The sequence below is a fragment of the Oncorhynchus masou genome, chromosome 33 (assembly GCF_036934945.1).
Source record: "Oncorhynchus masou masou isolate Uvic2021 chromosome 33, UVic_Omas_1.1, whole genome shotgun sequence".
Classification (NCBI taxonomy): Eukaryota; Metazoa; Chordata; class Actinopteri; order Salmoniformes; family Salmonidae; genus Oncorhynchus; species Oncorhynchus masou.
In genome coordinates, this window is record NC_088244.1 from 38,178,069 (window position 1) to 38,203,483 (window position 25,415).

The 25,415-nt window shown below is 46.7% G+C and overlaps 1 protein-coding gene across 1 annotated transcript in view; it reads left to right on the forward strand.

Moving 5' to 3' along the window:
* slc26a10 (solute carrier family 26 member 10) overlaps window positions 1-25,415 on the forward strand; it is a 32,645-nt gene that overhangs the window by 2,777 nt on the left and 4,453 nt on the right. The window contains exons 3-14 of the mRNA XM_064957606.1: window positions 5,540-5,697; window positions 5,977-6,141; window positions 6,500-6,652; window positions 6,776-6,858; window positions 6,990-7,137; window positions 7,419-7,532; window positions 11,132-11,209; window positions 11,362-11,457; window positions 11,596-11,702; window positions 16,070-16,139; window positions 21,576-21,755; window positions 21,856-21,910. Of these exons, the coding sequence (XP_064813678.1) occupies window positions 5,540-5,697; window positions 5,977-6,141; window positions 6,500-6,652; window positions 6,776-6,858; window positions 6,990-7,137; window positions 7,419-7,532; window positions 11,132-11,209; window positions 11,362-11,457; window positions 11,596-11,702; window positions 16,070-16,139; window positions 21,576-21,755; window positions 21,856-21,910 (1,407 nt within the window). The remainder of the gene's footprint in view (window positions 1-5,539; window positions 5,698-5,976; window positions 6,142-6,499; window positions 6,653-6,775; window positions 6,859-6,989; window positions 7,138-7,418; window positions 7,533-11,131; window positions 11,210-11,361; window positions 11,458-11,595; window positions 11,703-16,069; window positions 16,140-21,575; window positions 21,756-21,855; window positions 21,911-25,415) is intronic.

The window sequence follows — 25,415 nt, forward strand, 5'->3', positions numbered from 1 at the left end:
GAATTACGCAATCAAGACAGCTTAGTTGTTTTTGAAATTCAATGTGGAGTGGATTGTGTTTATTGGTTGCTAAAAATATATAATTTATTCCCTTTATACTAGGGACTGTATTCAGAGTATTCGGAAGGTATTCAGACCCCTTGACTTTTTTGACATTTTTTTACGGTACAGCCATATCCTAGAATTGATTAAATCTGTTTTTTTCATCATCAATCTACATACAATACCCCATTATGAAAAAGCATTTACATAAGTATTGAGACCCTTTACTCAGTACTTTGTTGAAGCACATTTGACAGCGATTACACCCTTAAGTCTTCTTGAGTGTGAGGCTACAAGCTTGGCACACCTAGATTTGGGGAGTTTCTCCCATTCTTATCTACAGATCCTCTCTAGCTCTGTCAGGTTGGATCGGGAGTGTCGCTGCACAGCTATTTTCAGGTCTCTCCAGAGATGTTTGATCGGGTTCAAATCCGGGCTCTGGCTGGGCCACTCAAGGACATTCAGAGACTTGTCTTGAAGCCACTCCTGCTTTGTCTTGCTTGGCTGTATGCTTAGGGTTGTTGTCCTGTTGGAAGGTGAACTTTCGCCTCAGTCTGAGGTCCTGAGTGCTCTGGAGAAGTTTTTGATCAAGGATCTTTCTGTACATTGCTCCGTTCATCTTTCCCTCGATCCCTCGACTAGTCTCCCATTTCCTGCGCTGAAAAACATCCCCACAGCATGATGTTGCCACCACTATGCTTCGTCGTAGGGATGGAGTTTCCTCCAGACGTGACTCTTGGCATTGGATTCATCAGACCAAAGAATCTTGTTTCTCATGGTCTCAGAGTCTTTAGGTGCCTTTCGGAAAACTCCAAGCGGGCTGTCAAGTTCCTTTTGTTACGAACCGGCTCGTAGCCGGTAACAAAGAGGGCGACAACACAGAGTTAAAGAAATAAGAAACATATTTATTAAATAAAGTGAACTATATCCAAGTAACAATGGTGTGTGTAGTCAGTAGCGTAAGTGAGTGGATGCGTGCATAGATGGTGATAATGATGGGTGTTGAGAGGGGCCAAAATGAACAAACACAAAGAAGCCCTAAAATGCCACAACCAAAACCAACAGTGTGTCTCCTGGATATATGGGGGAAAGGTGTACAGTCGTGGCCAAAAGTTTTGAGAATGACACAAATATTAATTTTCACAAAGTCTGTTGCCTCAGTTTGTATGATAGCAATTTGCATATACTCCAGAATGTTATGAAGAGTGATCAGATGAATTGCAATGAATTGCAAAGTCCCTCTTTGCCATGCAAATGAACTGAATCCCCCAAAAAACATTTCCACTGCATTTCAGCCCTGCCACAAAAGGACCAGCTGACATCATGTCAGTGATTCTCTCGTTAACACAGGTGTGAGTGTTGACGAGGACAAGGCTGGATATCACTCTGTCATGCTGATTGAGTTCGAATAACAGACTGAAAGCTTCAAAAGGAGGGTGGTGCTTGGAATCGGGGCGGCAGGGTAGCCTAGTGGTTAGAGCGTTGGACTAGTAACCAAAAGGTTGCAAGTTCAAGTCCCCGAGCTGACAAGGTACAAATCTGTCGTTCTGCCCCTGAACAGGCAGTTAATCCACTGTTCCTAGGCTGTCATTGAAAATAAGAATTTGTTCTTAACTGACTTGCCTAGTAAAATTAAGGTAAAAAAAAAAATCATTGTTCTTCCTCTGTCAACCATGGTTACCTGCAAGAAAACATGTGCAGTCATCATTGATTTGCACAAAAAGGGCTTCATAGGCAAGGATATTACTGCCAGTAAGATTGCACCCAAATCAACCATTTATCGGATCATCAAGAACTTCAAGGAGAGCGGTTCAATTCTTGTGAAGAAGGCTTCAGGGAGCCCAAGAAAGTCCAGCAAGTGCCAGGACCATCTCCTAAAGTTGATTCAGCTGCGGGATCGGGGCACCACCAATACAGAGCTTGCTCAGGAATGGCAGCAGGCAGGTGTAAGTGCATCTGCACGCGCAGTGAGGCAAAGACTTTTGGAGGATGGCCTGGTGTCAAGAAGGGCAGCAAGGAAGCCACTTCTCTCCAGGAAAAACATCAGGGACAGACTGATATTCTGCAAAAGGTACAGGGATTGGACTGCTGAGGACGGGGGGTAAAGTCATTTTCTCTGATGAATCCCCTTTCCGATTGTTTGGGGCTTCTGGAAAAATGCTTGTCCGGAGAAGACAAGGTGAGCGCGACCATCAGTCCTGTGTCATGCCAACAGTAAAGCATCCTGAGACCATTCATGTGTGGGGTTGCTTCTCAGCCAAGGGAGTGGGCTCACTCACAATTTTGTCTAAGAACACAGCCTTGAATAAAGAATGGTACCAACACATCCTCCGAGAGCAACTTCTCCCAACCATCCAGGAACAGTTTGGTGACGAACAATGCCTTTTCCAGCATGATGGAGCACCTTGCCATAAGGCAAAAGTGATAACTAAGTGGCTCAGGAAACAGAATATTGATATTTTGGGTCCATTGCCAGGAAACTCCCCAACACTTAATCCCATTGAGAACTTGTGGTCAATCCTCAAGAGGCGGGTGGACAAGCAAAAACCCACAAATTCTGACAAACTCCAAGCATGATTATGCAAGAATGGGCTGCCGTCAGTCAGGATGTGGCCCAGAAGTTAATTGACAGCATGCCAGGGTGGATTGCAAAGGTCTTGAAAAAGAAGGGTCAACACTGCAAATATTGACTCTTTGCATCAACTTCATGCAATTGTCAATAAAAGCCTTTGCCACTTATGACATGTTTGTAATTATACTTCAGTATTCCATAGTAACATCTGACAAAAATATCTAAAGACACTGAAGCAGCAAACTTTGTGGAATTTAATATTTGTGTCATTCTCAAAACTTTTGGCCACGACTGTATTAATCCCCGGGACACACCTGAGCCCATGTGTGTCCCATTTCGCAGACGACCCTCCCAGTTCCGCCCACCAACATCCTATTAAGGAAAACAAGAGCAAAGAGAAAGAATTAGGCAGACAGAGTGGGAGGGTCGTCACACCTATCCATAAAACCGGGGACCACCAAGGACCCGGGAACACCACAGCAACCAAGCATACATAAACGCAAACAAAATACTGTCCTAGTAAACGCTAGCCCACTGCCCCAGCCAACTACATCCGACCCGACATACACCTCAAAGTGTTGTAGCACCCATATGAGTGCTAGCGCTTCTTTTTCCACCAAGGAGTAGTTCAACCGATAATGGTTCAACTTCTTAGAAAATCAACTAACAGGCCTCTCAACATCAGACACATCTGCTTGCAGCAGGACTGCACCTGCCCCCATGTGACTCGCATCCACCTGCACGTGACTCACATCCACACGCAAGGAGCAGCCAGCACCGAAGTTGAGGTTGACAGAGAGGGGACCAGACGTAAACCGTCTTAGCTTTCAGCAAATCTGTCAGGGGAGCGACCAAGGTAGAGAAGTTCCGACACAAACTATGGTAATAACCAATCATTCCCAAGAAACGCATCAGTTCCTTTTTAGTGGTTGGCAGTAGAAAATAATCAATAGCTACCACTTAAGCCCAGAAAGGATGCACCTCACCCTGCCCAACCACCTTACCAAGGTACGTAACGGTCGCCTGAGCAAACTCACACTTAGCTAATTTGATAGGGAGGTGACCCGCAGCCAGGCAATCAAACAAAGCTTGATGACGGGCCAGATGGTCCTCCCAAGTATCTGCATAAACCACTACATCGTCCAGATAAACAGTACACCCAACAAGACCGGAGACAACCCTGTTCATAAGGCGCTGAAATGTGGCAGGTGCATTACGCAAGCCGAAACTCATAACCAAATACGAGTACAGACCTGAAGGAGTAACAAAGGCAGAGATTTCACTTGCCCTACACGTCAGTGACTCCTGCCAATAGCCCTTTAACAGGTCAAACTTGCTCACAAACTTTGCTGCTCCGACCTGATTAACGCAGTCCTCTATCCGAGGAAGAGGAAATTAATCTGGCTTTAGTGACACTGTTTACCTTACGGTAGTCCATACAAAATATGTTTGTCCCATCCGGTTTACTGACAAAGATACAGGGAGAAGCCCAGCTGGAGAAAGAAGGTTCTGCAATATCACTCTCCAGCATGTACCTGATCTCAGCATCCAGACAACGCCGTTTCTCTGAATAAACTCTATAGAACCGCTGACGGATGGGGCCAGCATCCCTAGCGCCAACATCGTGTTCCATCAAGTTTGTACGTGTCGGCATATCAGAAAACAAAACTGCAAAACTCATGAGTCAGACCAACTGACTCGTCTCGCCTATCAGCAGCTAGATGAGCGAAAAGGCTATCCGAAACGTCCAGTGAATTTTTCAATCTACCCTGCAGTACTCAACCGTCGGGACCAGGGACATCCTCCTCACCATGCGCGGACATAGCATGACAAAGGAGAAGAACCCAACGGTGAAACCGTACTGGCCAAAATAACAGGTTTTACCGTCCTCTGCGGACTCCCACTCCTCGGCGCCAGAGGAACGGAGGAACGTGCGTAATAGGGTGTAGATGTACATGGCACAGTTGGTGCTTTTTCCTCCTTTCAGGAGTGGCAACTAGATCGTTTTTCTCACTGACGCACAACCATATATGAACCTTGAAACTTTACCGAGGAGTGTCTTCCGTCTGGTGCTACAGAGATGATTGTCCTTCTGGAAGGTTCTCCCATCTCCACAGGGGAACTCTGGAGCACTGTCGGAGGGACCATTGGCCCTCCCTGACCAAGGCCCTTCTCCCCCGATTGCTCAGTTTGGCCGGGCATCCAGGTCTAGGAAGAGTTGGCAGTTTCAAATTTCTTCCATTAAAGAATGATAGAGGTCACTGTGTTCTTGGGGACCTTCAATGCTGCAGAAATGTTTTGGTACCCTTCTCCAGATCTGTGTCTCCACACAATCCTGTCTCAGTGCTCTAAGGACAATTTCTTTGACCTCATGGCTTGGTTTTTACTCTGACATGCACAGTCAACTGTGGGGCTTTATATAGACAGGTGTGTGCCTTCCCAAATCATGTCCGATCAATTGAATTTACCACAATTGGACTCAAATCAAGTTGTAGAAACATCTCAAGGATGATCATTGGAAACAGGATGCACCTGAGCTCAATTTCAGGTCTCATAGCAACGGGTCTGAATACTTATGTAAATAAGGTATTTCTGTTTTTTTATTTGTAATAAATGTGCTAACATTTCAAAAACCCTGCTTTGCTTTGTCATTGTGGGGTATTGTGTGCAGATTGATGAGGATAAAAAAAAAATCAATTTCAGAATAAGGCTATAACGTAACAAAATGTGGAAAACTGAAGGGGTCTGATTACATTCCAAATGCATTGTTTATGAACAGAGCCTAGTTCACCAAAACACTTACGTTGCATCTGTGCTCACACTGCTGCTGAGTTGCTTCACTGCTGTGTTGTTGAGCCGCCGCGTGGCTGTTTTGGTAGTGGTGCTGAGAGGTTGAATCACAGACTAGCTGTGTCTGTTTCCCAGGTACCTTTGCAGTGGTGAGCCTGATGACAGGCTCAGTGGTGGAACAGCTGGTGCCCACCCCTCTACAGCTCAACTCCTCCAGTCCAGAGGCTGCAGACTTTGAGGCCCAGAGGATTGGGGTTGCCTCTGCTGTAGCCCTACTCTCAGGGATCATGATGGTGAGTGATACATAGAGTTCTCTCTGGTTGAATCTCAAAAGTATTTCTTTCCCTCCATTCCCTGCATCCTCTCCTCATCTCCATCTCAAAACTTCAGAGGGAAGCGAGGAGAGCATTGGAGGCCAAGATCAGAAGAGCTGCTCTCCTCACCTCCCTATGATGTTTTAAGCAGGAAGCAAGGTAAAGGACAAGTTTAACATGGCATGGCCCTGTAGATGGAATGGTATTTCTATAGTGTTTAGATGTTGTAGTCCTGACTAAATGTTGTTTGTTTCACAGCTCTGTATGTTTGGGCTACAGCTGGGTTTCCTCTCTACATACCTGTCAGAGCCCATCGTCAAGGCATTCACCAGCGCTGCAGCCTTCCACGTCACCATCTCACAGCTGCAAAGCATGCTGGGACTACGGCTCCCCCGCCACACCGGCCCCTTCTCACTCTTCAAGGTCAGCTGTCGGAGAAGTGACAATGATCAGGATGATACAGTGTTCAGTTTACAGTGGTTTAGAGCTCCAGTATGTTGTGGAATTGTAATAAAAACGATTTACTATCATAACCCAGGTTCTCTGAAGGAGAGAAGAAGTCTCAAATAAAAGAGAACTGAGGGAGCTCTCAAAACCTCACTAGGTTAAATTTAACCTTGTAAGAGACACTTGACAAGCATAAACACCGGGTTGTGGGAAGAGACAATTGAAAGAGTTTCTTCTCTCTTCACTCTAACCCGCCCCACACCAACATGGCCCGATGAAATCCATCACCCCCTGTGTGTGTTTTAACTCCTTCCCCCCTGTCTGTGTCCTCCAGACCCTTGCATCTGTCATAGAGAACCTTCCTCAAACCAACATGGCTGAGCTACTGACCTCCCTGGTGTGTCTGGCCATCCTGGTACCGGTCAAAGAAGTCAACATGAGATTCCGACAGTACCTACGCACACCCATCCCCGTAGAGATCCTCACGGTCAGTCACAAAGAGAACAGCTATTATAATACTGGTCATGTTCAATGTAGCTCTGTGTAGCTGTAACGTTTGTGACATGCTTAATGGTGTGTTATATCTCAATTTGATGTCTCTCTTTCTCAGGTGATAATAGCTACAGGAGTGGCCTATGCTTCCTCTCTGGACTCAAACTATGACGTTCAGATAGTGGGACACATTCCTGCAGGGTAAGGTATCCACTAACTGAGCATCTCCATCTAGTGACATCGTCATCATCATTTAGCTTCTTTTAAAAGAGAAATGAACCATTATAAACAGAGAGTGAGTGTAAAGTTTTGAACGTGTTTTGACTGTGTAGCTTCCCTAGTCCACGGATGCCTGCCTTGCACAAGTTGCCTGAGGTCGCTGGAGACACGGTCGCCATTACGTTCGTGGGTTATGCTGTGTCTGTCTCACTGGCAATGATCTACGCTGACAAGCACGGCTACTCCATCCAACCCAACCAGGTAGGCTACAGTGGTCCTCGACTAATATGATTCAGTAGTGCCGGAAAATCAATACTCACTCAAATCTGGTCTCCGTGTACAAGGCATTACACGTTCAATGTGACTTCTGTGTGTGTAATCTGTGAGCTGTGACAAGAAGTCCATCTGTAAGGACAAGCGTTATCATTACCATCATCATTATCATCATCATCGTCGTTGTCATCACCATCATTGTCATCATCACCATCATCGTCGTCGTCATCCCCATCATCAGCATCATCATGTTTGCCTTGTTTCTCCAGGAGCTCCTGGCCCATGGTATCTCCAACACAGTGTCGTCTCTCTTCACCTGTTTCCCCAGCTCAGCCACTCTGGCCACCACCAACATCCTGGAGAGTTCTGGGGGATTCACACAGGTACACACTACTTTATATCAAGCCTACTTTCCAGGCTTTGTCTTTACTTGAATCTGTACGGATGACTTTCTCGATGCCCTATTTGTCTTTTATTTTTTTATTTTTTATTTCACCTTCATTTAACCAGGTAGGCTAGTTGAGAACAAGTTCTCATTTGCAACTGCGACCTGGCCAAGATAAAGCATAGCAGTGTGAACAGACAACACAGAGTTACACATGGAGTAAACAATTAACAAGTCAATAACACAGTCGAAAAAAAGAGTCTATATACATTGTGTGCAAAAGGCATGAGGAGGTATGTGAATAATTACAATTTTGCAGATTAACACTGGAGTGATACATGATCAGATTGTCATGTACAGGTAGAGATATTGGTGTGCAAAAGAACAGAAAAGTAAATAAATAAAAACAGTATGGGGATGAGGTAGGTAAAAATGGGTGGGCTATTTACCGATAGACTATATACAGCTGCAGCGATTGGTTAGCTGCTCAGATAGCAGATGTTTGAAGTTGGTGAGGGAGATAAAAGTCTCCAACTTCAGCGATTTTTGCAATTAGTTCCAGTCACAGGCAGCAGAGAACTGGAACGAAAGGCGGCCAAATGAGGTGTTGGTTTTAGGGATGATCAGTGAGATACACCTGCTGGAGCGCGTGCTACGGGTGGGTGTTGCCATCGTGACCAGTGAACTGAGATAAGGCGGAGCTTTACCTAGCATGGACTTGTAGTTGACCTGGAGCCAGTGGGTCTGGCGATGAATATGTAGCGAGGGCCAGCCGACTAGAGCATACAGGTCGCAGTGGTGGGTGGTATAAAGTGCTTTAGTGACAAAACGGATGGCACTGTGATAAACTGCATCCAGTTTGATGAGTTGAGTGTTGGAAGCTATTTTGTAGATGACATCGCCGAAGTCGAGGATCGGTAGGATAGTCAGTTTTACTAGGGTAAGTTTGGCGGCGTGAGTGAAGGAGGCTTTGTTGCGGAATAGAAAGCCGACTCTAGATTTGATTTTCTATTGGAGATGTTTGATATGAGTCTGGAAGGAGAGTTTACAGTTTAGCCAGACACCTAGGTACTTATAGATGTCCACATATTCAAGGTCGGAACCATCCAGGGTGGTGATGCTAGTCAGGCGTGCAGGTGCAGGCAGCGAACGGTTGAAAAGCATGCATTTGGTTTTACTAGCGTTGAAGAGCAGTTGGAGGCCGCGGAAGGAGTGTTGTATGGCATTGAAGCTCGTTTGGAGGTTAGATAGCACAGTGTCCAAGGACAGGCCGGAAGTATATAGAATGGTGTTGTCTGCGTAGAGGTGGATCAGGGAATCGCCCGCAGCAAGAGCAACATCATTGATATATACAGAGAAAAGAGTCGGCTCGAGAATTGAACCCTGTGGCACCCCCATAGAGACTGCCAGAGGACCGGACAGCATGCCCTCCGATTTGACACGCTGAACTCTGTCTGCAAAGTAGTTGGTGAACCAGGCACGGCAGTCATCAGAAAAACCGAGGCTACTGAGTCTGCCGATAAGAATATGGTGATTGACAGAGTCGAAAGCCTTGGCAAGGTCGATGAAGATGGCTGCACAGTACTGTCTTTTATCGATGGCGGTTATGATATCGTTTAGTACCTTGAGCGTGGCTGAGGTGCACCCGTGATCGGCTCGGAAACCAGATAGCACAGCGGAGAAGGTACGGTGGGATTCGAGATGGTCAGTGACCTGTTTGTTGACTTGGCTTGACCTTAGATAGGCAGCGCAGGATGGATATTGGTCTGTAACAGTTTGGGTCCAGGGTGTCTCCCTTTGAAGAGGGGGATGACTGCGGCAGCTTTCCAATCCTTGGGGATCTCAGACGATATGAAAGAGAGGTTGAAAAGGCTGGTAATAGGGGTTGCGACAATGGCGGCGGATAGTTTCAGAAATAGACGGTCCAGATTGTCAAGCCCAGCTGATTTGTACGGGTCCAGGTTTTGCAGCTCTTTCAGAACTTGTTCTCCATGGCTATCTGGATTTGGGTAAAGGAGAACCTGGAGAGGCTTGGGCGGAGCTGTTGGCCGAGGTTGGAGTAGCCAGGCGGAAGGCATGGCCAGCCGTTGAGAAATGCTTGTTGAAGTTTTCGATAATCATGGATTAGTGGTGCTCTTGGAGGTCCTCTAGTTCTCCATGGACTTCACAGTGTCCCAGAACTTTTTGGAGTTGGAGCTACAGGATGCAAATTTCTGCCTGAAGAAGCTGGCCTTAGCTTTCCTGACTGACTATGTGTATTGGTTCCTGACTTCCCTGAACAGTTGCATATTGCGGGGACTATTCGATGCTATTGCAGTCCGCCACAGGATGTTTTTGTGCTGGTCGAGGGCAGTCAGGTCTGGAGTGAACCAAGGGCTGTATCTGTTCTTAGTTCTGCATTTTTTGAACGGAGCATGCTTATCTAAAATGGTGAGGAATTTACTTTTAAAGAATGACCAGGCATCCTCAACTGACGGGATGAGGTCAGTGTCCTTCCAGGATACCCGAGCCAGGTCGATTAGAAAGGCCTGCTCACAGAAGTGTTTTAGGGAGCGTTTGACAGTGATGAGGGGTGTTTGTTTGACTGCGGCTCCGTAGCGGATACAGGCAATGAGGCAGTGATCGCTGAGATCCTGGTTGAAGACAGCGGAGGTGTATTTGGAGGGCCAGTTGGTCAGGATGACGTCTATGAGGGTGCCCCTTGTTTACAGATTTAGGGTTGTACCTGGTGTGAGATTGAGGGCATCTAGCTTAGATTGTAGGACTGCCGGGGTGTTAAGCATATCCCAGTTTAGGTCACCTAACAGAACAAACTCTGAAGCTAGATGGGGGCGATCAATTCACAAATGGTGTCCAGGGCACAGCTGGGAGCTGAGGGGGGGTCAGTAGCAGGCGGCAACAGTGAGAGACTTATTTCTGGAGAGAGTAATTTTTAAAGCTAGCAGTTAGCAGGCCGAATTAGCAGGCAAGCAGATAGCAAGGGCTAGAAAGTTAGCCTTTGGGGGACGTCGCGATGGGGTGAGTCTGTTTATGCCTCTTCATGCGGTGACATCGATAGACCGGTCGTGGGTCCGGATATTGTAGCCCAGGAGTATGCTTCGGTGGTAGCACAGGAGCTCTGGCCGGGCTAGCTTCAAGCTAAGTGGATGGAAACGCTAGCCAGGAGTAATCATCCGGGGTTGCGGTTAGCTAGTTAGCTAGTTGTGAAGATCCAGCAGAAAATGTTCTGTTTGCGGTGGGAATCCGGGGATAAAAATAATAGGTCCGTTATGCTCTGGTTAGAGTCGCGTTGTTCGAACTGGCGAGACCTTTCCGAGCTAAAGGTTAGCTGATGACCGGTTAGCTGATGACCGCTAGCAATGGTTTGCTGACTGATAGCTGGTAGTTAGGAGAGTATTTAGATGTTGAGGTTTAGCAAAATGTTTTAAAAGATATGCAAAGAAAAATATGTAAAAAAAACGATATACACAAGGGACACGACACGACAAGACGTCTGACTGCTACGCCATCTTGGATCTGCCTCGCCATGTGCTTCTGGCATGATGATACATGAATTCCTTTAAAGTAATTTAATGTTCTCTGTCTCTGTCCGTTCAGCTCTCTGGCTTGTTCACCAGTCTGGTGGTTCTGATAGTTCTACTGCTGATTGGACCCCTCTTCTACTTCCTGCCCAAGGTGAGTCAGTATGTGTCTACTAAAAGGTGGAGGCATACAGACTTTAGCTAGTTTGTGCAAACAAAAGGACATAAAACGAAACGAAGTGCACTCGTCGTCCGAGTCATTTACTCGTAATGTCCTGATCCACCCTGCGTTAACTCTCTCCATAGGCAGTGCTGGCCTGTATCAATGTCACCAGCCTCAGGCAGATGTTTCTACAGTTCCAGGACCTGCCAGACCTCTGGCGAGTCAGCAAGATTGACTTCGTAAGTTTCTCAGTGTTACCATTGATTTGTATAAATATACCACTTTTGGGCAAGTGGTTTAGTGATCAACCCCTGTGAGAACCAATGTGGTGTGCATACTTGTGACCTTATATGGACTGTACTGTATGTGTTTTGCAGGTAGTGTGGCTGGTGACTTGGCTGTCTGTTGTGGTCCTGAATGTCGATATGGGTCTGGCTATTGGAGTGGTCTTCTCGATGATGACAGTCATCTGTCGCACACAGAGGTACGCTATGCCTTCGCCCCTCTCAACACTGACAACACAGACACAGTGTATCAATTTTTCCGTAAGAGCTACAGCCGTTGGAACTGTACAGGTTACTATTGCTAAATGTAACCAATGTCTAGCCAAGCGTAACTGCCTGTGTACATCTACAGTATATGCATACAATTTGTTATTACATCTGTACTAATTCGATTTCTGCATTCATCAGCAACAATAATCATTAGCGAAACTATAACTATGCCTTCTAATAATGTGATGTGCCGGAATTGAAGTCTCTAGAGTAGAGCACTGTGGATTACTGTCTCTCATAGGGACAAATTAATATCCGTCATAAACCTGTGATATGAACTTGATACACTCACCAAAGGTAGAATTGATACAGTGGCTCAGTTGGTAGTGCATGGTATTTGCAAGACCAAGGTTGTATGTTCGATTCCCATGGGGGACAAGTATGAAAATCTATCTATGCTCTGGATAAGAGTGTCTGCTAAATAAATGTAATGTAAACATAACCAGGGTTACCTTTTGAGATTTGAACATTATATTGTTGGTCGACTAACACCATACACTGACGATACGAAACAGTATGGTAGTAGTTGCCAGGTGTACTGGCTTGTGTCAAGAACTACAACACTGCTAGATTTTTCATGTTCAACAATTTCCGGTGTGTATCACGAATGCTCCACTTCCCAAGGGACATCCAGCCAACTTGACACAACTGTGAGAAGCTTTGGAGTCAACGTGGGCCAGCATCCCTGTGGAATGCTTTGGACACCTTGTAGAGTCTATGCCCCGACAAATTGAGGCTGTTTTGTGGGCAAAAGGGTGGGGTACAACTAAAGCTGTTGCTGTGACCGTAATAACGCCACTCCGGCAGTCACAAGTCATGAAGGCAGTCAAATTCCACGTGACCGTTTAGTCACAGTAATCTGGCTTCTCCAAGCTCTGATGCTGCTGATGGTCATTATTAGCCTACCAAACTTGCTAACTGCCTGCTACTCAGCACTCTATTGTCCCTCTGATCACTCTGGCATCAATTCAAATGTATTCGAAAATCTAATCAAACACTTCATGAAAGCCCATGAGCTCATGTTGTGCAACATTTCTATAGGCTATGTAATTGCATGAGAAAACAGTGTGATGGCCTCTATTAAAAAGAGGAGGATAAGCTTTCTAAAGGTGTAAGCTATACCATTGCCCCTTTTTCGATACAGGTGCATGATAATGATCCATTCTAAATCCCCCCAAAGAATTCACACATACAGTGGGGCAAAAAAGTATTTAGTCAGCCACCAATTGTGCAAGTTCTCCCACTTAAAAATATGAGAGAGGCCTGTAATTTTCATCATAGGTACACTTCAACTATGACAGACAAAATGAGAGAAAAAATCCTGAAAATCACATTGTAGGATTTTTAATGAATTTATTTGCAAATCATGGTGGAAATTAAGTATTTGGTCAATAACAAAAGTTTCTCTCAATACTTTGTTATATACCCTTTGTTGGTAATGACAGAGGTCAAACGTTTTCTGTAAGTCTTCACAAGGTTTTCACACACTGTTGCTGGTATTTTGGCCCATTCCTCCATGCAGATCTCCTCTAGAGCAGTGATGTTTTGGTGCTGTTGCTGGACAACACGGACTTTCAACTCCCTCTAAAGATTTTCTAAATGCTTCTTACGAAGCCACTCCTTCGTTGCCCGGGCAGTGTGTTTGGGATCATTGTCATGCTGAAAGACCCAGCCACGTTTCATCTTCAATGCCCTTGCTGATGGAAGGAGGTTTTCACTCAAAATCTCACGATACATGGCCCCATTCATTCTTTCCTTTACACGGATCAGTCGTCCTGGTCCCTTTGCAGAAAAACAGCCCCAAAGCATGATGTTTCCACCCCCATGCTTCACAGTAGGTATGGTGTTCTTTGGATGCAACTCAGCATTTGTCCTCCAAACACGACGAGTTGAGTTTCTACCAAAAAGTTATATTTTGGTTTCATCTGACCATATGGAATTCTCCCAATCTTCTTCTGGATCATCCAAATGCTCTCTAGCAAACTTCAGACGGGCCTGGACATGTACTGGCTTCAGCAGGGGGACACGTCTGGCACTGCAGGATTTGAGTCCCTGGCGGCGTAGTGTGTTACTGATGGTAGCATTTGTTACTTTGGTCCCAGCTCTCTGCAGGTCATTCACTTAAGTCCGCCCGTGTGGTTCTGGGATTTTTGCTCACTGTTGTGATAATTTTGACCACACGGGGTGAGACCTTGCATGGAGCCCCGGATCGAGGGAGATTATCAGTGGTCTTGTATGTCTTCCATTTCCTAATAATTTGCTCCCACAGTTGATTTCTTCAAACCAAGCTGCTTACCTATTGCAGATTCAGTCTTCCCAGCCTGGTGCAGGTCTACAATTTTGTATCTGGTGTCCTTTGACAGCTCTTTGGTCTTGGCCATAGTGGAGTTTGGAGTGTGACTGTTTGAGGTTGTGGACATGTGTCTTTTATACTGATAACAAGTTCAAACAGGTGTCATTAATACAGGTAACGAGTGGAGGACAGAGGAGCCTCTTAAAGAAGAAGTTACAGGTCTGTGAGAGCCAGAAATCTTGCTTGTTTGTAGGTGACCAAATACTTATTTTCCACCATAATTTGCAAATAAATAAATAATAACTCCTACAATGTGATTTTCTGGATTTGTTTTCTTATTTTGTCTGCCATAGTTGAAGTGTACCTATGATGAAAATTACAGGCACGATTAGTGGCTGACTAAATACTTTTTTGCCCCACTGTATATTATTTAGTATATGTAAAGACAATATTAAATCAAGAATAGTCTGATGGGTGAAAATATTAACCTATCACTTGTGAATTATATAATATTGTCTATGATGCCAAGTATAAGAAACAATGCCTTTTTTTCAACTTTTTCTAATCATAATTCCACACCTCATGTAGCCTAGCCCATAAGCCTATATGTTTTAATAAGGTTGGTATCACAATTAAAGTGGCCAGATAACTTCTTAAAATGAAGCACATGAATCTGCTTTACAAGGGGTATAGAGCCTAACTGGCATACATAAGCAGCGTGTCAGTTTCAAGTTTGGAAAATATCATTTTCACCATAAAAATGCACCTTTATAATAAAAGCATTACATACATAATTGCATTTGCGGTCACTTTTGATAATGGTTTTCCGCTAATGAAACATGTACACTTATAGCCTACTGCCGTGTGCGCATTGCTGTGTTTATAATGTGAAGAAATAGCCCAATAGTTTCTCAACATTTTGAACTAAACGTTGTGATCTGATATGCACCTCGGAATTGTAAAAGGAGGAGTGCAGTTGCGTCCCCGATGTGTCTGTCTTCACTTGTAGCCTGTGAGAAGAGCCGATGACATGAGCCATGTGAGTGAGAGGTGCTTCGGAGCAGGCAGCACTCAGGGAGAAGGACACAACGGACAACAGCCGTAAAAGGCATGGCTTTTTTTAGGGAAAATTACAGCCACAAAAAGGAGATGCCGTCGTGAAAATCTAGGCATTATCAAGTGCTTGTCGAATGACTGATAGTGTGTACAGCCTGCGCAAAAAAAACAAGGCAGGGGTCATGCCTTTTAAGCAACTTTTTTCAAATCATCATTAGAGTCGCATCATGCAGAATAGCCGTATGTGCGCATGTCCCTCATATTGTTTGGAGAAAATATATTTTCTATTATATTCAGCTTGTTCAATTGTATTCGTCCTACTATAAAATAATGCCACCAAATTATAAGCAAATCTTGCCTAGTGTAGGACACAGCCATTTGTCATGGCCAGATCAGGACCTAACATATTGGCTTGTTTATTGTTTACTCCATGTGTAACTCTGTGTTGTTGTCTGTGTCACACTGCTTTGCTTTATCTTGGCCAGGTTGCAGTAGCAAATGAGAACTTGTTCTCAACTAGCCTACCTGGTTAAATAAAGGTGAAATAAAAAATAAAAAAATAAAATAAGGACAACTCAGAGTATGCTACTCTGTTCTTCTGAAATAGACTACATTTTCTTCATATCATGCTTCTATAGACCTGTCTAAAATAAATAATGGATTTATTGTGAAGGTGTAGGCTATATTACATGGATTTATTAGACTTAAAATGTAGATGTTCCAAAGATCAGCATCAGTGGCTTGTAGCCAGGAGATTCTAAATGTGTTTATGTTAATTAACGGTCAATTACCGAGAGACCGACAGTTATTTCCTTGACAATCACCAGCTGACAACATTTTTCTGACCGCCACAGCCCTAGGTGCAAGTAAATATTAGGAAGTTGAACCTAAGTTTGGTATACTCAGTGTATGCATACACTCACTTAATAATAACACCGTTTTCCTCAGGGCTGGGTGTTCCGTGCTGGGCAGAGCGAGCAACACAGAGATCTACAGACCTTTAGAGAACCACAACAAGGTGAGAGGAATTATCCTGTACACACTGGAGAGATATTTTTTCTGTCTGTTAAGATATCATATTAATCACAATACAAATACTTCCAGTGATTCTTGATGTAGTTGTGAAGTAAAAACTGCTAATGTGATGCAATCGTGAGAAACCCTCATTAGTATCATAGTTTCAGACAGTGATCAATGTAGAGCGCTGCACGGGCATGAATTTTAAAACCGAGTCCTACCCATGCCTGTGATGTTCAGGTCCTACCCTACTGAGGTCCGATTGCTTCTGCCCGAAACCAGGAATAACTTCCTCCATTAATAAATCCATGAACTGCTCCTCTCTGTCATTCGCGCATCGCGCACAGCTCGCTCTACGTGCCCCCTGCTCATGGCGGCTCTGAGACACGAGAGAGCAATTAGCTGTTAGCTACTTTTCGTCCCTCTAAACTCAGACAAAACTCAAGGAGCATTATTATTTTCTGTGACAATCTCTCCTGTCGTATATTTGACGAGGTTGAAACACTTCTGACACCTTCTTAGGGTGTCAGTCAGGTATGACTCTACTGCGCAACAGAGCACGCGCAAATGGCTCAGCTTCAAAATGTTAGCGATCAACTTTAGTGATCCTCGAGCCCTGCCTGTACCCTAGTTATGGATTTTAAAAAAATTGTCCCTAACCCAATGTATAATGTCAGGGCCCGTCAATCACATGTTGGGTAGCAGAGCTCTATATTAATGTCTGTAGGTGTGTCACCGTGTCCCTTTGAAAACACACCGTATAACTAACTTTAGTTATTGCAAATCGCACTGGATTGCTGTTAAACTTTTCTTCCGGTGAAGGAGAAGAGGACCAAAATGCAGCGTGGTTATTATTAAACATCTTTAATAAAGATAACGAACAATACAAAACAATAAACGTAACGTGAAAAACCGAAACAGCCCTATCTTTTACATTTTTTATTTTTTATAAAAAACAATTTATTACCTTCAATACCATTCATTCTTTACAACTCATAATTTTCATACATACTCCAATAATGGTATTTTAATTTAACTAAACAAAAACCCCAAACAAAACCTCAGGGGATCATCTTCCCTCCCCGTCACCCTACAAACTACCTTTCCCTATCTCCCCATTCCTAATCTATCCCCTTACAAATCTAAATGACACCCAGCCCTAAACCCCCTTCCACCTCTCCCGAACAGCGTGCTGCCCCCACTTCCTCTCCTCCCTCTTCATTCTCCCCCTCAAATCTCCTTCCACCCTCCTCACTATCCCTTCCACCCCCCAATCTCTCCCTGTCTTCACCATGTTCTGCCTGGCTTCCCACAGCCCCCGTTTAAAGAGACTCATGAGAAGCCAGAGCAGAAACCTGTCCCTATCCGTCCCTCTCGCTCTCCCTACACCTCTCTCTAACCTGGCCCACGTCAATACAAAATCCCCCCTTACCAAACCTAACAACACCCGTGCCCTAGCCCATACTACTCCGGCAAAGGCACAGTCCCAAAAGACATGGCGCACAGTCTCCTCCCTGCCACACGAGGATCTTGGACAGGTGGGGGATTGCACCAAACTATACCGGTACATGATGGAACGTACCGGCAAGCACTTATGGAGGCTCAACCAATTCAGGGCCTGCCTGTTGTCCAGACCCCGCGCCTGCACTCCCTCCCAGACCACTTCCGAGATGCCCACAACAGGCGCCGGACTCCCTGCCTTTCTGACCTCCTCGTACAGGTGCCTGTGATCTAAACCTACTCAGGCAACTTCAACCTCAGGGTGCGCACGCAGCCACTTGGCTGCATGACCAAAGTGCCACGGCAGCTGTTCCGCCCGAGGACCCGTGTTAGACCACACCATTACGCTTCTCGCCTGATACGAGAAGAACACCCACAGGAGGTAACCGGACGGGTGTATCACTGGATGAGCAAGCTCCGTTAACAAGAAAGAAACAAAAATTGCGTCCAGCTTGAAGGGGGAATGTGGTACCCCCCTACCTCCCTCCCCGATGGGACAGAGAATGCTTGCCCTGGCGACCGACTCGCACCTGCCACTCCACATGAACTGAAACACAAGCCTCACTAGAGGCCTCCTCAGACAAGCCGGCAATGGGTAGATGTACGCCAAATACAAAAGAGACGGCAACACATCCACCTTTAGGACCAGGACTTTGCCCATAAAAGACAAATACCTAGCCTTCCACATTGCTAGCTTCCTCTGTACCACTGCGATATGCATGTTCCAGTTTAGCGTCGCTGAGCCGGAGGTCTCAAAATGGACCCCGAGAATCCTCAGGGCCCCCTCACAGAGAGATAACCCCCCGGGCACACCCGTTCTACCGCGCCATCTTCCGAAAAACTTGACGGAAGACTTTGCATGGTTCAGAACCGCTCCCGACGCTCGGGTGAAATCCCCAAAGATGGCAAGGGACCGTGTCAGGCACGAGTCCTTGCACAGCAGCAAGGAAGTGTCGTCGGCGTACTGCGTCATCTTAACACGCAGCCCACCACTTCCAGGGATCAACAAGCCTTCCACCCCTGTGTCTGCCCTAATGGCAGCCCCCAGAGGCTCCATGTACAGAACGAAGAGGAGAGCCGAGACTGGGCACCCCTGCCTGACCCCAGATGAGAGGTCAAAAACATCACCCAAGTGACTATTTACACTAACTCGGCACCCCACTCCGACATATAATGTACGAATCCATCCTATGAACTTCTCCCCAAGTCCTAATCGACCTAACACTCTGAATAAAAAGGATCTATTCACGCGATCAAAGGCTTTCGCCTGATCTAGCGCTGCTACCATTAAAGGCAGTCCTCTATCTTCAACCCAAGCGATGGAGTCCCTGATTAACTGTAGGTTCCATCTAATAGAGCGGCCCTCTACCCCGCACGTCTGATCCTCATGGATGACGTAGGGAAGGGCTGTGCGCAACCGGTCTGCTAAAACCTTTGCAAGTAGCTTGTAATCTACACACAGCATGGTCAATGGCCGCCAGTTGCCAAGGTCTGTTACTTCCCCCTTCTTATATAAAAGTGACAGCACACCAACAGCCATTGATCACCCCGGGACCCCCGTCTCAAGGATGGCCTTCAAGACTTCGAGGACCACTGGTCCAAGTATACCCCAAAACTTGAGATAAAACTCAGCCGGCAGCCCATCCATCCCAGGCACCTTCCCTTTTCCCATCCTCCTAAGAGCGCTCTCAACCTCTTCTAGTGAGATCTGGGCCTCCATCACTTCTCTAATGTCCTCCGGCAACCGCCTGGACAAGTGTTCTAAAAACACATTTCCCTGCTCTACATCTATTTCCCTTTCCTTAAATAAACCTTGGAAATTATAAGTTGTCACCCTGACCATATCCTCTGGTTCTCTAACTATACTACCATTTTCTTCCCTAACGCCATGCATTACCTTCCTACTCTGTCTGGCCCTAACCGACTTAAAGAACATAGCAGAACAAGTCTCATTGTGTTCTAGAAAGCCACTATGCGTGCGCTCCAGGAATGCTCGAGCCTTCCGCTCCTGCAACTCCCTGAGCTGCGCCTTTGGGTTGCGGATCTCTCCCAGTCAAACGACCCGCCGAGGTTGCCTGCCTCGTACTCGAGTTCAATTAACCTTTGGATACGATCCACCTCCCTCCTCTCCTCCCTTTTTTTCCTCTTGCAATATCCTATTATAAAAGCCCTAATCCTCACCTTAACTAATTCCCACCACTCTAACACCCCCTCGCACATGGACCGGAGGCCTTCAAGCCTCCAAAAGAAACCATAAAACCCGTCAACAAAAGCCTGCTCCTCCAGCACATCCCGATCTAACTTCCAGTACCCCCTACCAAAGAGGCAGACTGGCGACCCCACCTGCAGTAGCACCCCGTCGTGATCCGAAAAGAAAACAGGCAACAGCCACCCAGACAACTTACCCAAAGACCTGGGTACAAAAATATAGTCGAGCCTCCGCGCAACCCCCCTGGAGTTGCGCCATGTAGGACCGGCCATTTTCGGAGTCGTGTGCAGGCCACCATCAACCAGACCATGGCAAGCCAGTAGCCCAGTGATGGCGCCTGCACTGCTATCCCCCCTATTCCTAAATCTGTATTAAAATCCCCCCCATCACTAATTTCCTATTTGTGACACACAGGGGCACCAGACAGTCCACCATCTCCCTCCTGTCTGCCACCACCTGTGGCCCATACACCACCACTAATGTAAATTTACAATCCCTTATCGTAACATCCACCCCTATAACCCTCCCCTGCATCACCACAAAAGAACCCTTCACTTTTACCTCCCTGTGCCCACACAAAATCCCTACCCCCGATGAGTGCACCCCCCCACACCCCAAACCGACTCCCCCTTGTCCCACTCCCTCTTAAATCTACTAACATCCCCTCCATTCCTCAGGTGAACCTCCTGTAAAAAACAAAAATCAAACCCCACACCCTCCAAATAACTAAAAACCACCCTCCTCTTAACAAAATCCCTTAAACCCCTTACATTTAAACTAACAACAGTAAAATTAGACCCCATGAAAGAATAAAAATAAAACATGTAATATACTCAAATTCTAAACCCAGACAGAAAAAAAACAAAAACAGGAGACTCACCCGATGCTCCCCTGCTCCATATCTACTGGTGATAACACCATCCGTACTCCCGACGTCTCTTCCTCCATCTCGCCAACCCAGGATGCAGGAATAGTGTTTGGCTCCGGGGTGCCCTGCACCCTGGGTCTACTTCCACACTCCTCCCCCTCCCCAGCGCTGCAGCTGGTTTGGAAAAAAATAGGGGAGGCTGAGTCCCCAAACAAAAAACTCCCCAACTCCTCCTGTACCCAGTCCTGGGTCTTGTTAGGTGTGTCCCCACCCATCAGAAGTTGAGGGCCTGGGGAAACCAGCTGCAACCCAGAGGTTTCTCCCACCCCCATCGCTCTCTTGGCCATCCCCTCTCTCTCACTGTCGGCCAATCGCACCCTCCTCTTCACTCTCTTCTTTGGTGATGGCGGCAGTGGAGTGCAAACTAACACAGAGACAGGAACAATCACCCACGAAACACTCAAAGAATATGGCTGACTAAATATGGTTCCCAATCAGAGACAACGATAAACACCTGCCTCTGATTGAGAACCACTCCAGGCAACCATAGACTTTCCTAGACTACTATACTACACCACAATCCCATAACTTACAAAAAAACCCTAGACACAACACACCACATAAATAACCCATGTCACACCCTGGCCTGACCAAAATAATAAAGAAAACACAAAATACTAAGACCAGGGCGTGACAATTACAGCGTCTTCTAAATGACTCAACTGTTTAAAAAAAGAGGAGGGTGGGAAGCAAGAAAATCAAATTCTGTCTGCACTCTTTAAAGACAAATACACCTCACAACAAGTGATGTTTGGGATGAGTGCTCTGTTAACCTGCCTCTCTCTGTCCCCTCTCCTTAGTGCTATGAAGTTCCAGGTGTAAAGATCCTGACATACAACGGGCCCATCTACTATGGCAACCGCAGCTTCTTCAGAGAGGACATGAGTCGTCTGCTGGGCCTCACCCCAGAGAGGATTCGCAGTAGAGAGAAGGCCAGGAAGGCCCTGGAGAAGAGGGAAAGAGAGGCTGTCAGCACTGTGGTAAGACTGCACATTATATCTGGGCTAGATCACATCTTGTACATTAGAAAATATCAAAACATATGTTCTATAACTTACTGGCAATGTCTTTTTTTTTCAGGAGAGAGGTGTTGCAAACACATCATTTTCATCTGAGAATGAGTTCTTTAAATCTGGTGAGTGATAATACATAAAAGTACTGTATATAGTTTGCAGTAATGTAATCTACGGGACTACTTACGGTGCTTTCGGAAAGTATTCAGACCCCTTGATTTTTTTCACATTTTGTTACATTACTGCTTCATTCTAAAAATGTATTCAATATACACAATACCCATAATGACGAAGCAAAAACAGGTTTTTAGACATTTTTGCAAATTTATGAAAAAGAAAAAAAATGTAATATCAAATTTACAGACTGTAAGTATTCAGATGCTTTAATCAGTACTTTATTGAAGCACCTTTGACAGTGATTACAGCCTTGAGTCTTCTTGGATATGATGCTGCAAAGTTGGCACACCTCTATTTGGGGAGTGGGGAACATCGCTGCACAGCTATTTTCAGGTCTCCAGAGATGTTCAATCGGGTTCAAGTCGCTCAAGGACATTCTGGGCCACTCAAGGACATTCAGAGACTTATCCTGAAGCCACTCCTGCGTTGTCTTGGCTGTGTGCTTAGGGTTGTTGTCCTGTTGGAAGGTGAGCCATCGCCCTAGTCTGAGGTCCTGAGCGCTCTGAAGCAGGTTTTCATCAAGGATCTCTCTGTACTTTGTCTTTCCCTCGATCCCTCAACTCCAGGACCGTGCTGCTAAAAAAACATCCCCACAGCATGATTCTGCCAACTCCATGCCTCTTCGTAGGGATGGTAATGGCTAGGTGATGAGCAGTGCCGGGTTTCTTCCGGACATGATTCTGCCAACTCCATGCCTCTTCGTAGCGATGGTAATGGCTAGGTGATGAGCAGTGCCAGGTTTCCTCCAGACGTGACCCTGCCAACTCCATGCCTCTTCGTAGCGATGGTAATGGCTAGGTGATGAGCAGTGCCAGGTTTCCTCCAGACGTGACTCTGCCAACTCCATGCCTCTTCGTAGCGATGGTAATGGCTAGGTGATGAGCAGTGCCGGGTTTCCTCCAGACGTGACTCTGCCAACTCCATGCCTCTTCGTAGCGATGGTAATGGCTAGGTGATGAGCAGTGCCGGGTTTCCTCCAGACATGACTCTGCCAACTCCATGCCTCTTCGTAGGGATGGTAATGGCTAGGTGATGAGCAGTGCCGGGTTTCCTCCAGACATGACTCTGCCAACTCCATGCCTCTTCGTAGGGATGGTAATGGCTAGGTGATGAGCAGTGCCGGGTTTCCTCCAGACATGACTCTGCCAACTCCATGCCTCTTCGTAGGGATGGTAATGGCTAGGTGATGAGCAGTGCCGGGTTTCTTCCGGACATGACTCTGCCAACTCCATGCCTCTTCGTAGGGATGGTAATGGCTAGGTGATGAGCAGTGCCGGGTTTCTTCCGGACATGACTCTGCCAACTCCATGCCTCTTCGTAGGGATGGTAATGGCTAGGTGATGAGCAGTGCCGGGTTTCCTCCAGACATGACTCTGCCAACTCCATGCCTCTTCGTAGGGATGGTAATGGCTAGGTGATGAGCAGTGCCGGGTTTCTTCCGGACATGACTCTGCCAACTCCATGCCTCTTCGTAGGGATGGTAATGGCTAGGTGATGAGCTGTGCCGGGTTTCCTCCAGACATGACTCTGCCAACTCCATGCCTCTTCGTAAGGATGGTAATGGCTAGGTGATGAGCAGTGCCGGGTTTCTTCCGGACATGACTCTGCCAACTCCATGGCTCTTCGTAGGGATGGTAATGGCTAGGTGATGAGCAGTGCCGGGTTTCCTCCAGACATGACTCTGCCAACTCCATGCCTCTTCGTAGGGATGGTAATGGCTAGGTGATGAGCAGTGCCGGGTTTCCTCCAGACATGACTCTGCCAACTCCATGACTCTTCGTAGCGATGGTAATGGCTAGGTGATGAGCAGTGCCAGGTTTCCTCCAGACATGACTCTGCCAACTCCATGCCTCTTCGTAGGGATGGTAATGGCTAGGTGATGAGCAGTGCCGGGTTTCCTCCATACATGACTCTGCCAACTCCATGACTCTTCGTAGCGATGGTAATGGCTAGGTGATGAGCAGTGCCGAGTTTCCTCCAGACGTGACGCTGCCAACTCCATGCCTCTTCGTAGCGATGGTAATGGCTAGGTGATGAGCAGTGCCGGGTTTCCTCCAGACATGACTCTGCCAACTCCATGCCTCTTCGTAGCGATGGCAATGGCTAGGTGATGAGCAGTGCCGGGTTTCCTCCAGACATGACTCTGCCAACTCCATGCCTCTTTGTAGCGATGGTAATGGCTAGGTGATGAGCAGTGCCGGGTTTCCTCCAGACGTGACTCTGCCAACTCCATGACTCTTCGTAGCGATGGTAATGGCTAGGTGATGAGCAGTGCCGGGTTTCTTCCGGACATGACTCTGCCAACTCCATGCCTCTTCGTAGGGATGGTAATGGCTAGGTGATGAGCAGTGCCGGGTTTCCTCCAGACATGACTCTGCCAACTCCATGACTCTTCGTAGCGATGGTAATGGCTAGGTGATGAGCAGTGTCGGGTTTCTTCCGGACATGACTCTGCCAACTCCATGGCTCTTCGTAGGGATGGTAATGGCTAGGTGATGAGCAGTGCCGGGTTTCCTCCAGACATGACTCTGCCAACTCCATGCCTCTTCGTAGGGATGGTAATGGCTAGGTGATGAGCAGTGCCGGGTTTCCTCCAGACATGACTCTGCCAACTCCATGACTCTTCGTAGCGATGGTAATGGCTAGGTGATGAGCAGTGCCAGGTTTCCTCCAGACATGACTCTGCCAACTCCATGCCTCTTCGTAGGGATGGTAATGGCTAGGTGATGAGCAGTGCCGGGTTTCCTCCATACATGACTCTGCCAACTCCATGACTCTTCGTAGCGATGGTAATGGCTAGGTGATGAGCAGTGCCGGGTTTCCTCCAGACATGACTCTGCCAACTCCATGCCTCTTTGTAGCGATGGTAATGGCTAGGTGATGAGCAGTGCCGGGTTTCCTCCAGACGTGACTCTGCCAACTCCATGACTCTTCGTAGCGATGGTAATGGCTAGGTGATGAGCAGTGCCGGGTTTCTTCCTGACATGACTCTGCCAACTCCATGCCTCTTCGTAGGGATGGTAATTGCTAGGTGATGAGCAGTGCCGGGTTTCCTCCAGACATGACTCTGCCAACTCCATGCCTCTTCGTAGGGATGGTAATGGCTAGGTGATGAGCAGTGCCGGGTTTCTTCCGGACATGACTCTGCCAACTCCATGCCTCTTCGTAGGGATGGTAATGGCTAGGTGATGAGCAGTGCTGGGTTTCTTCCGGACACGACTCTGCCAACTCCATGCCTCTTCGTAGGGATGGTAATGGCTAGGTGATGAGCAGTGCTGGGTTTCTTCCGGACACGACTCTGCCAACTCCATGCCTCTTCGTAGGGATGGTAATGGCTAGGTGATGAGCAGTGCCGGGTTTCCTCCAGACATGACTCTGCCAACTCCATGCCTCTTCGTAGGGATGGTAATGGCTAGGTGATGAGCAGTGCCGTGTTTCTTCCAGACATGA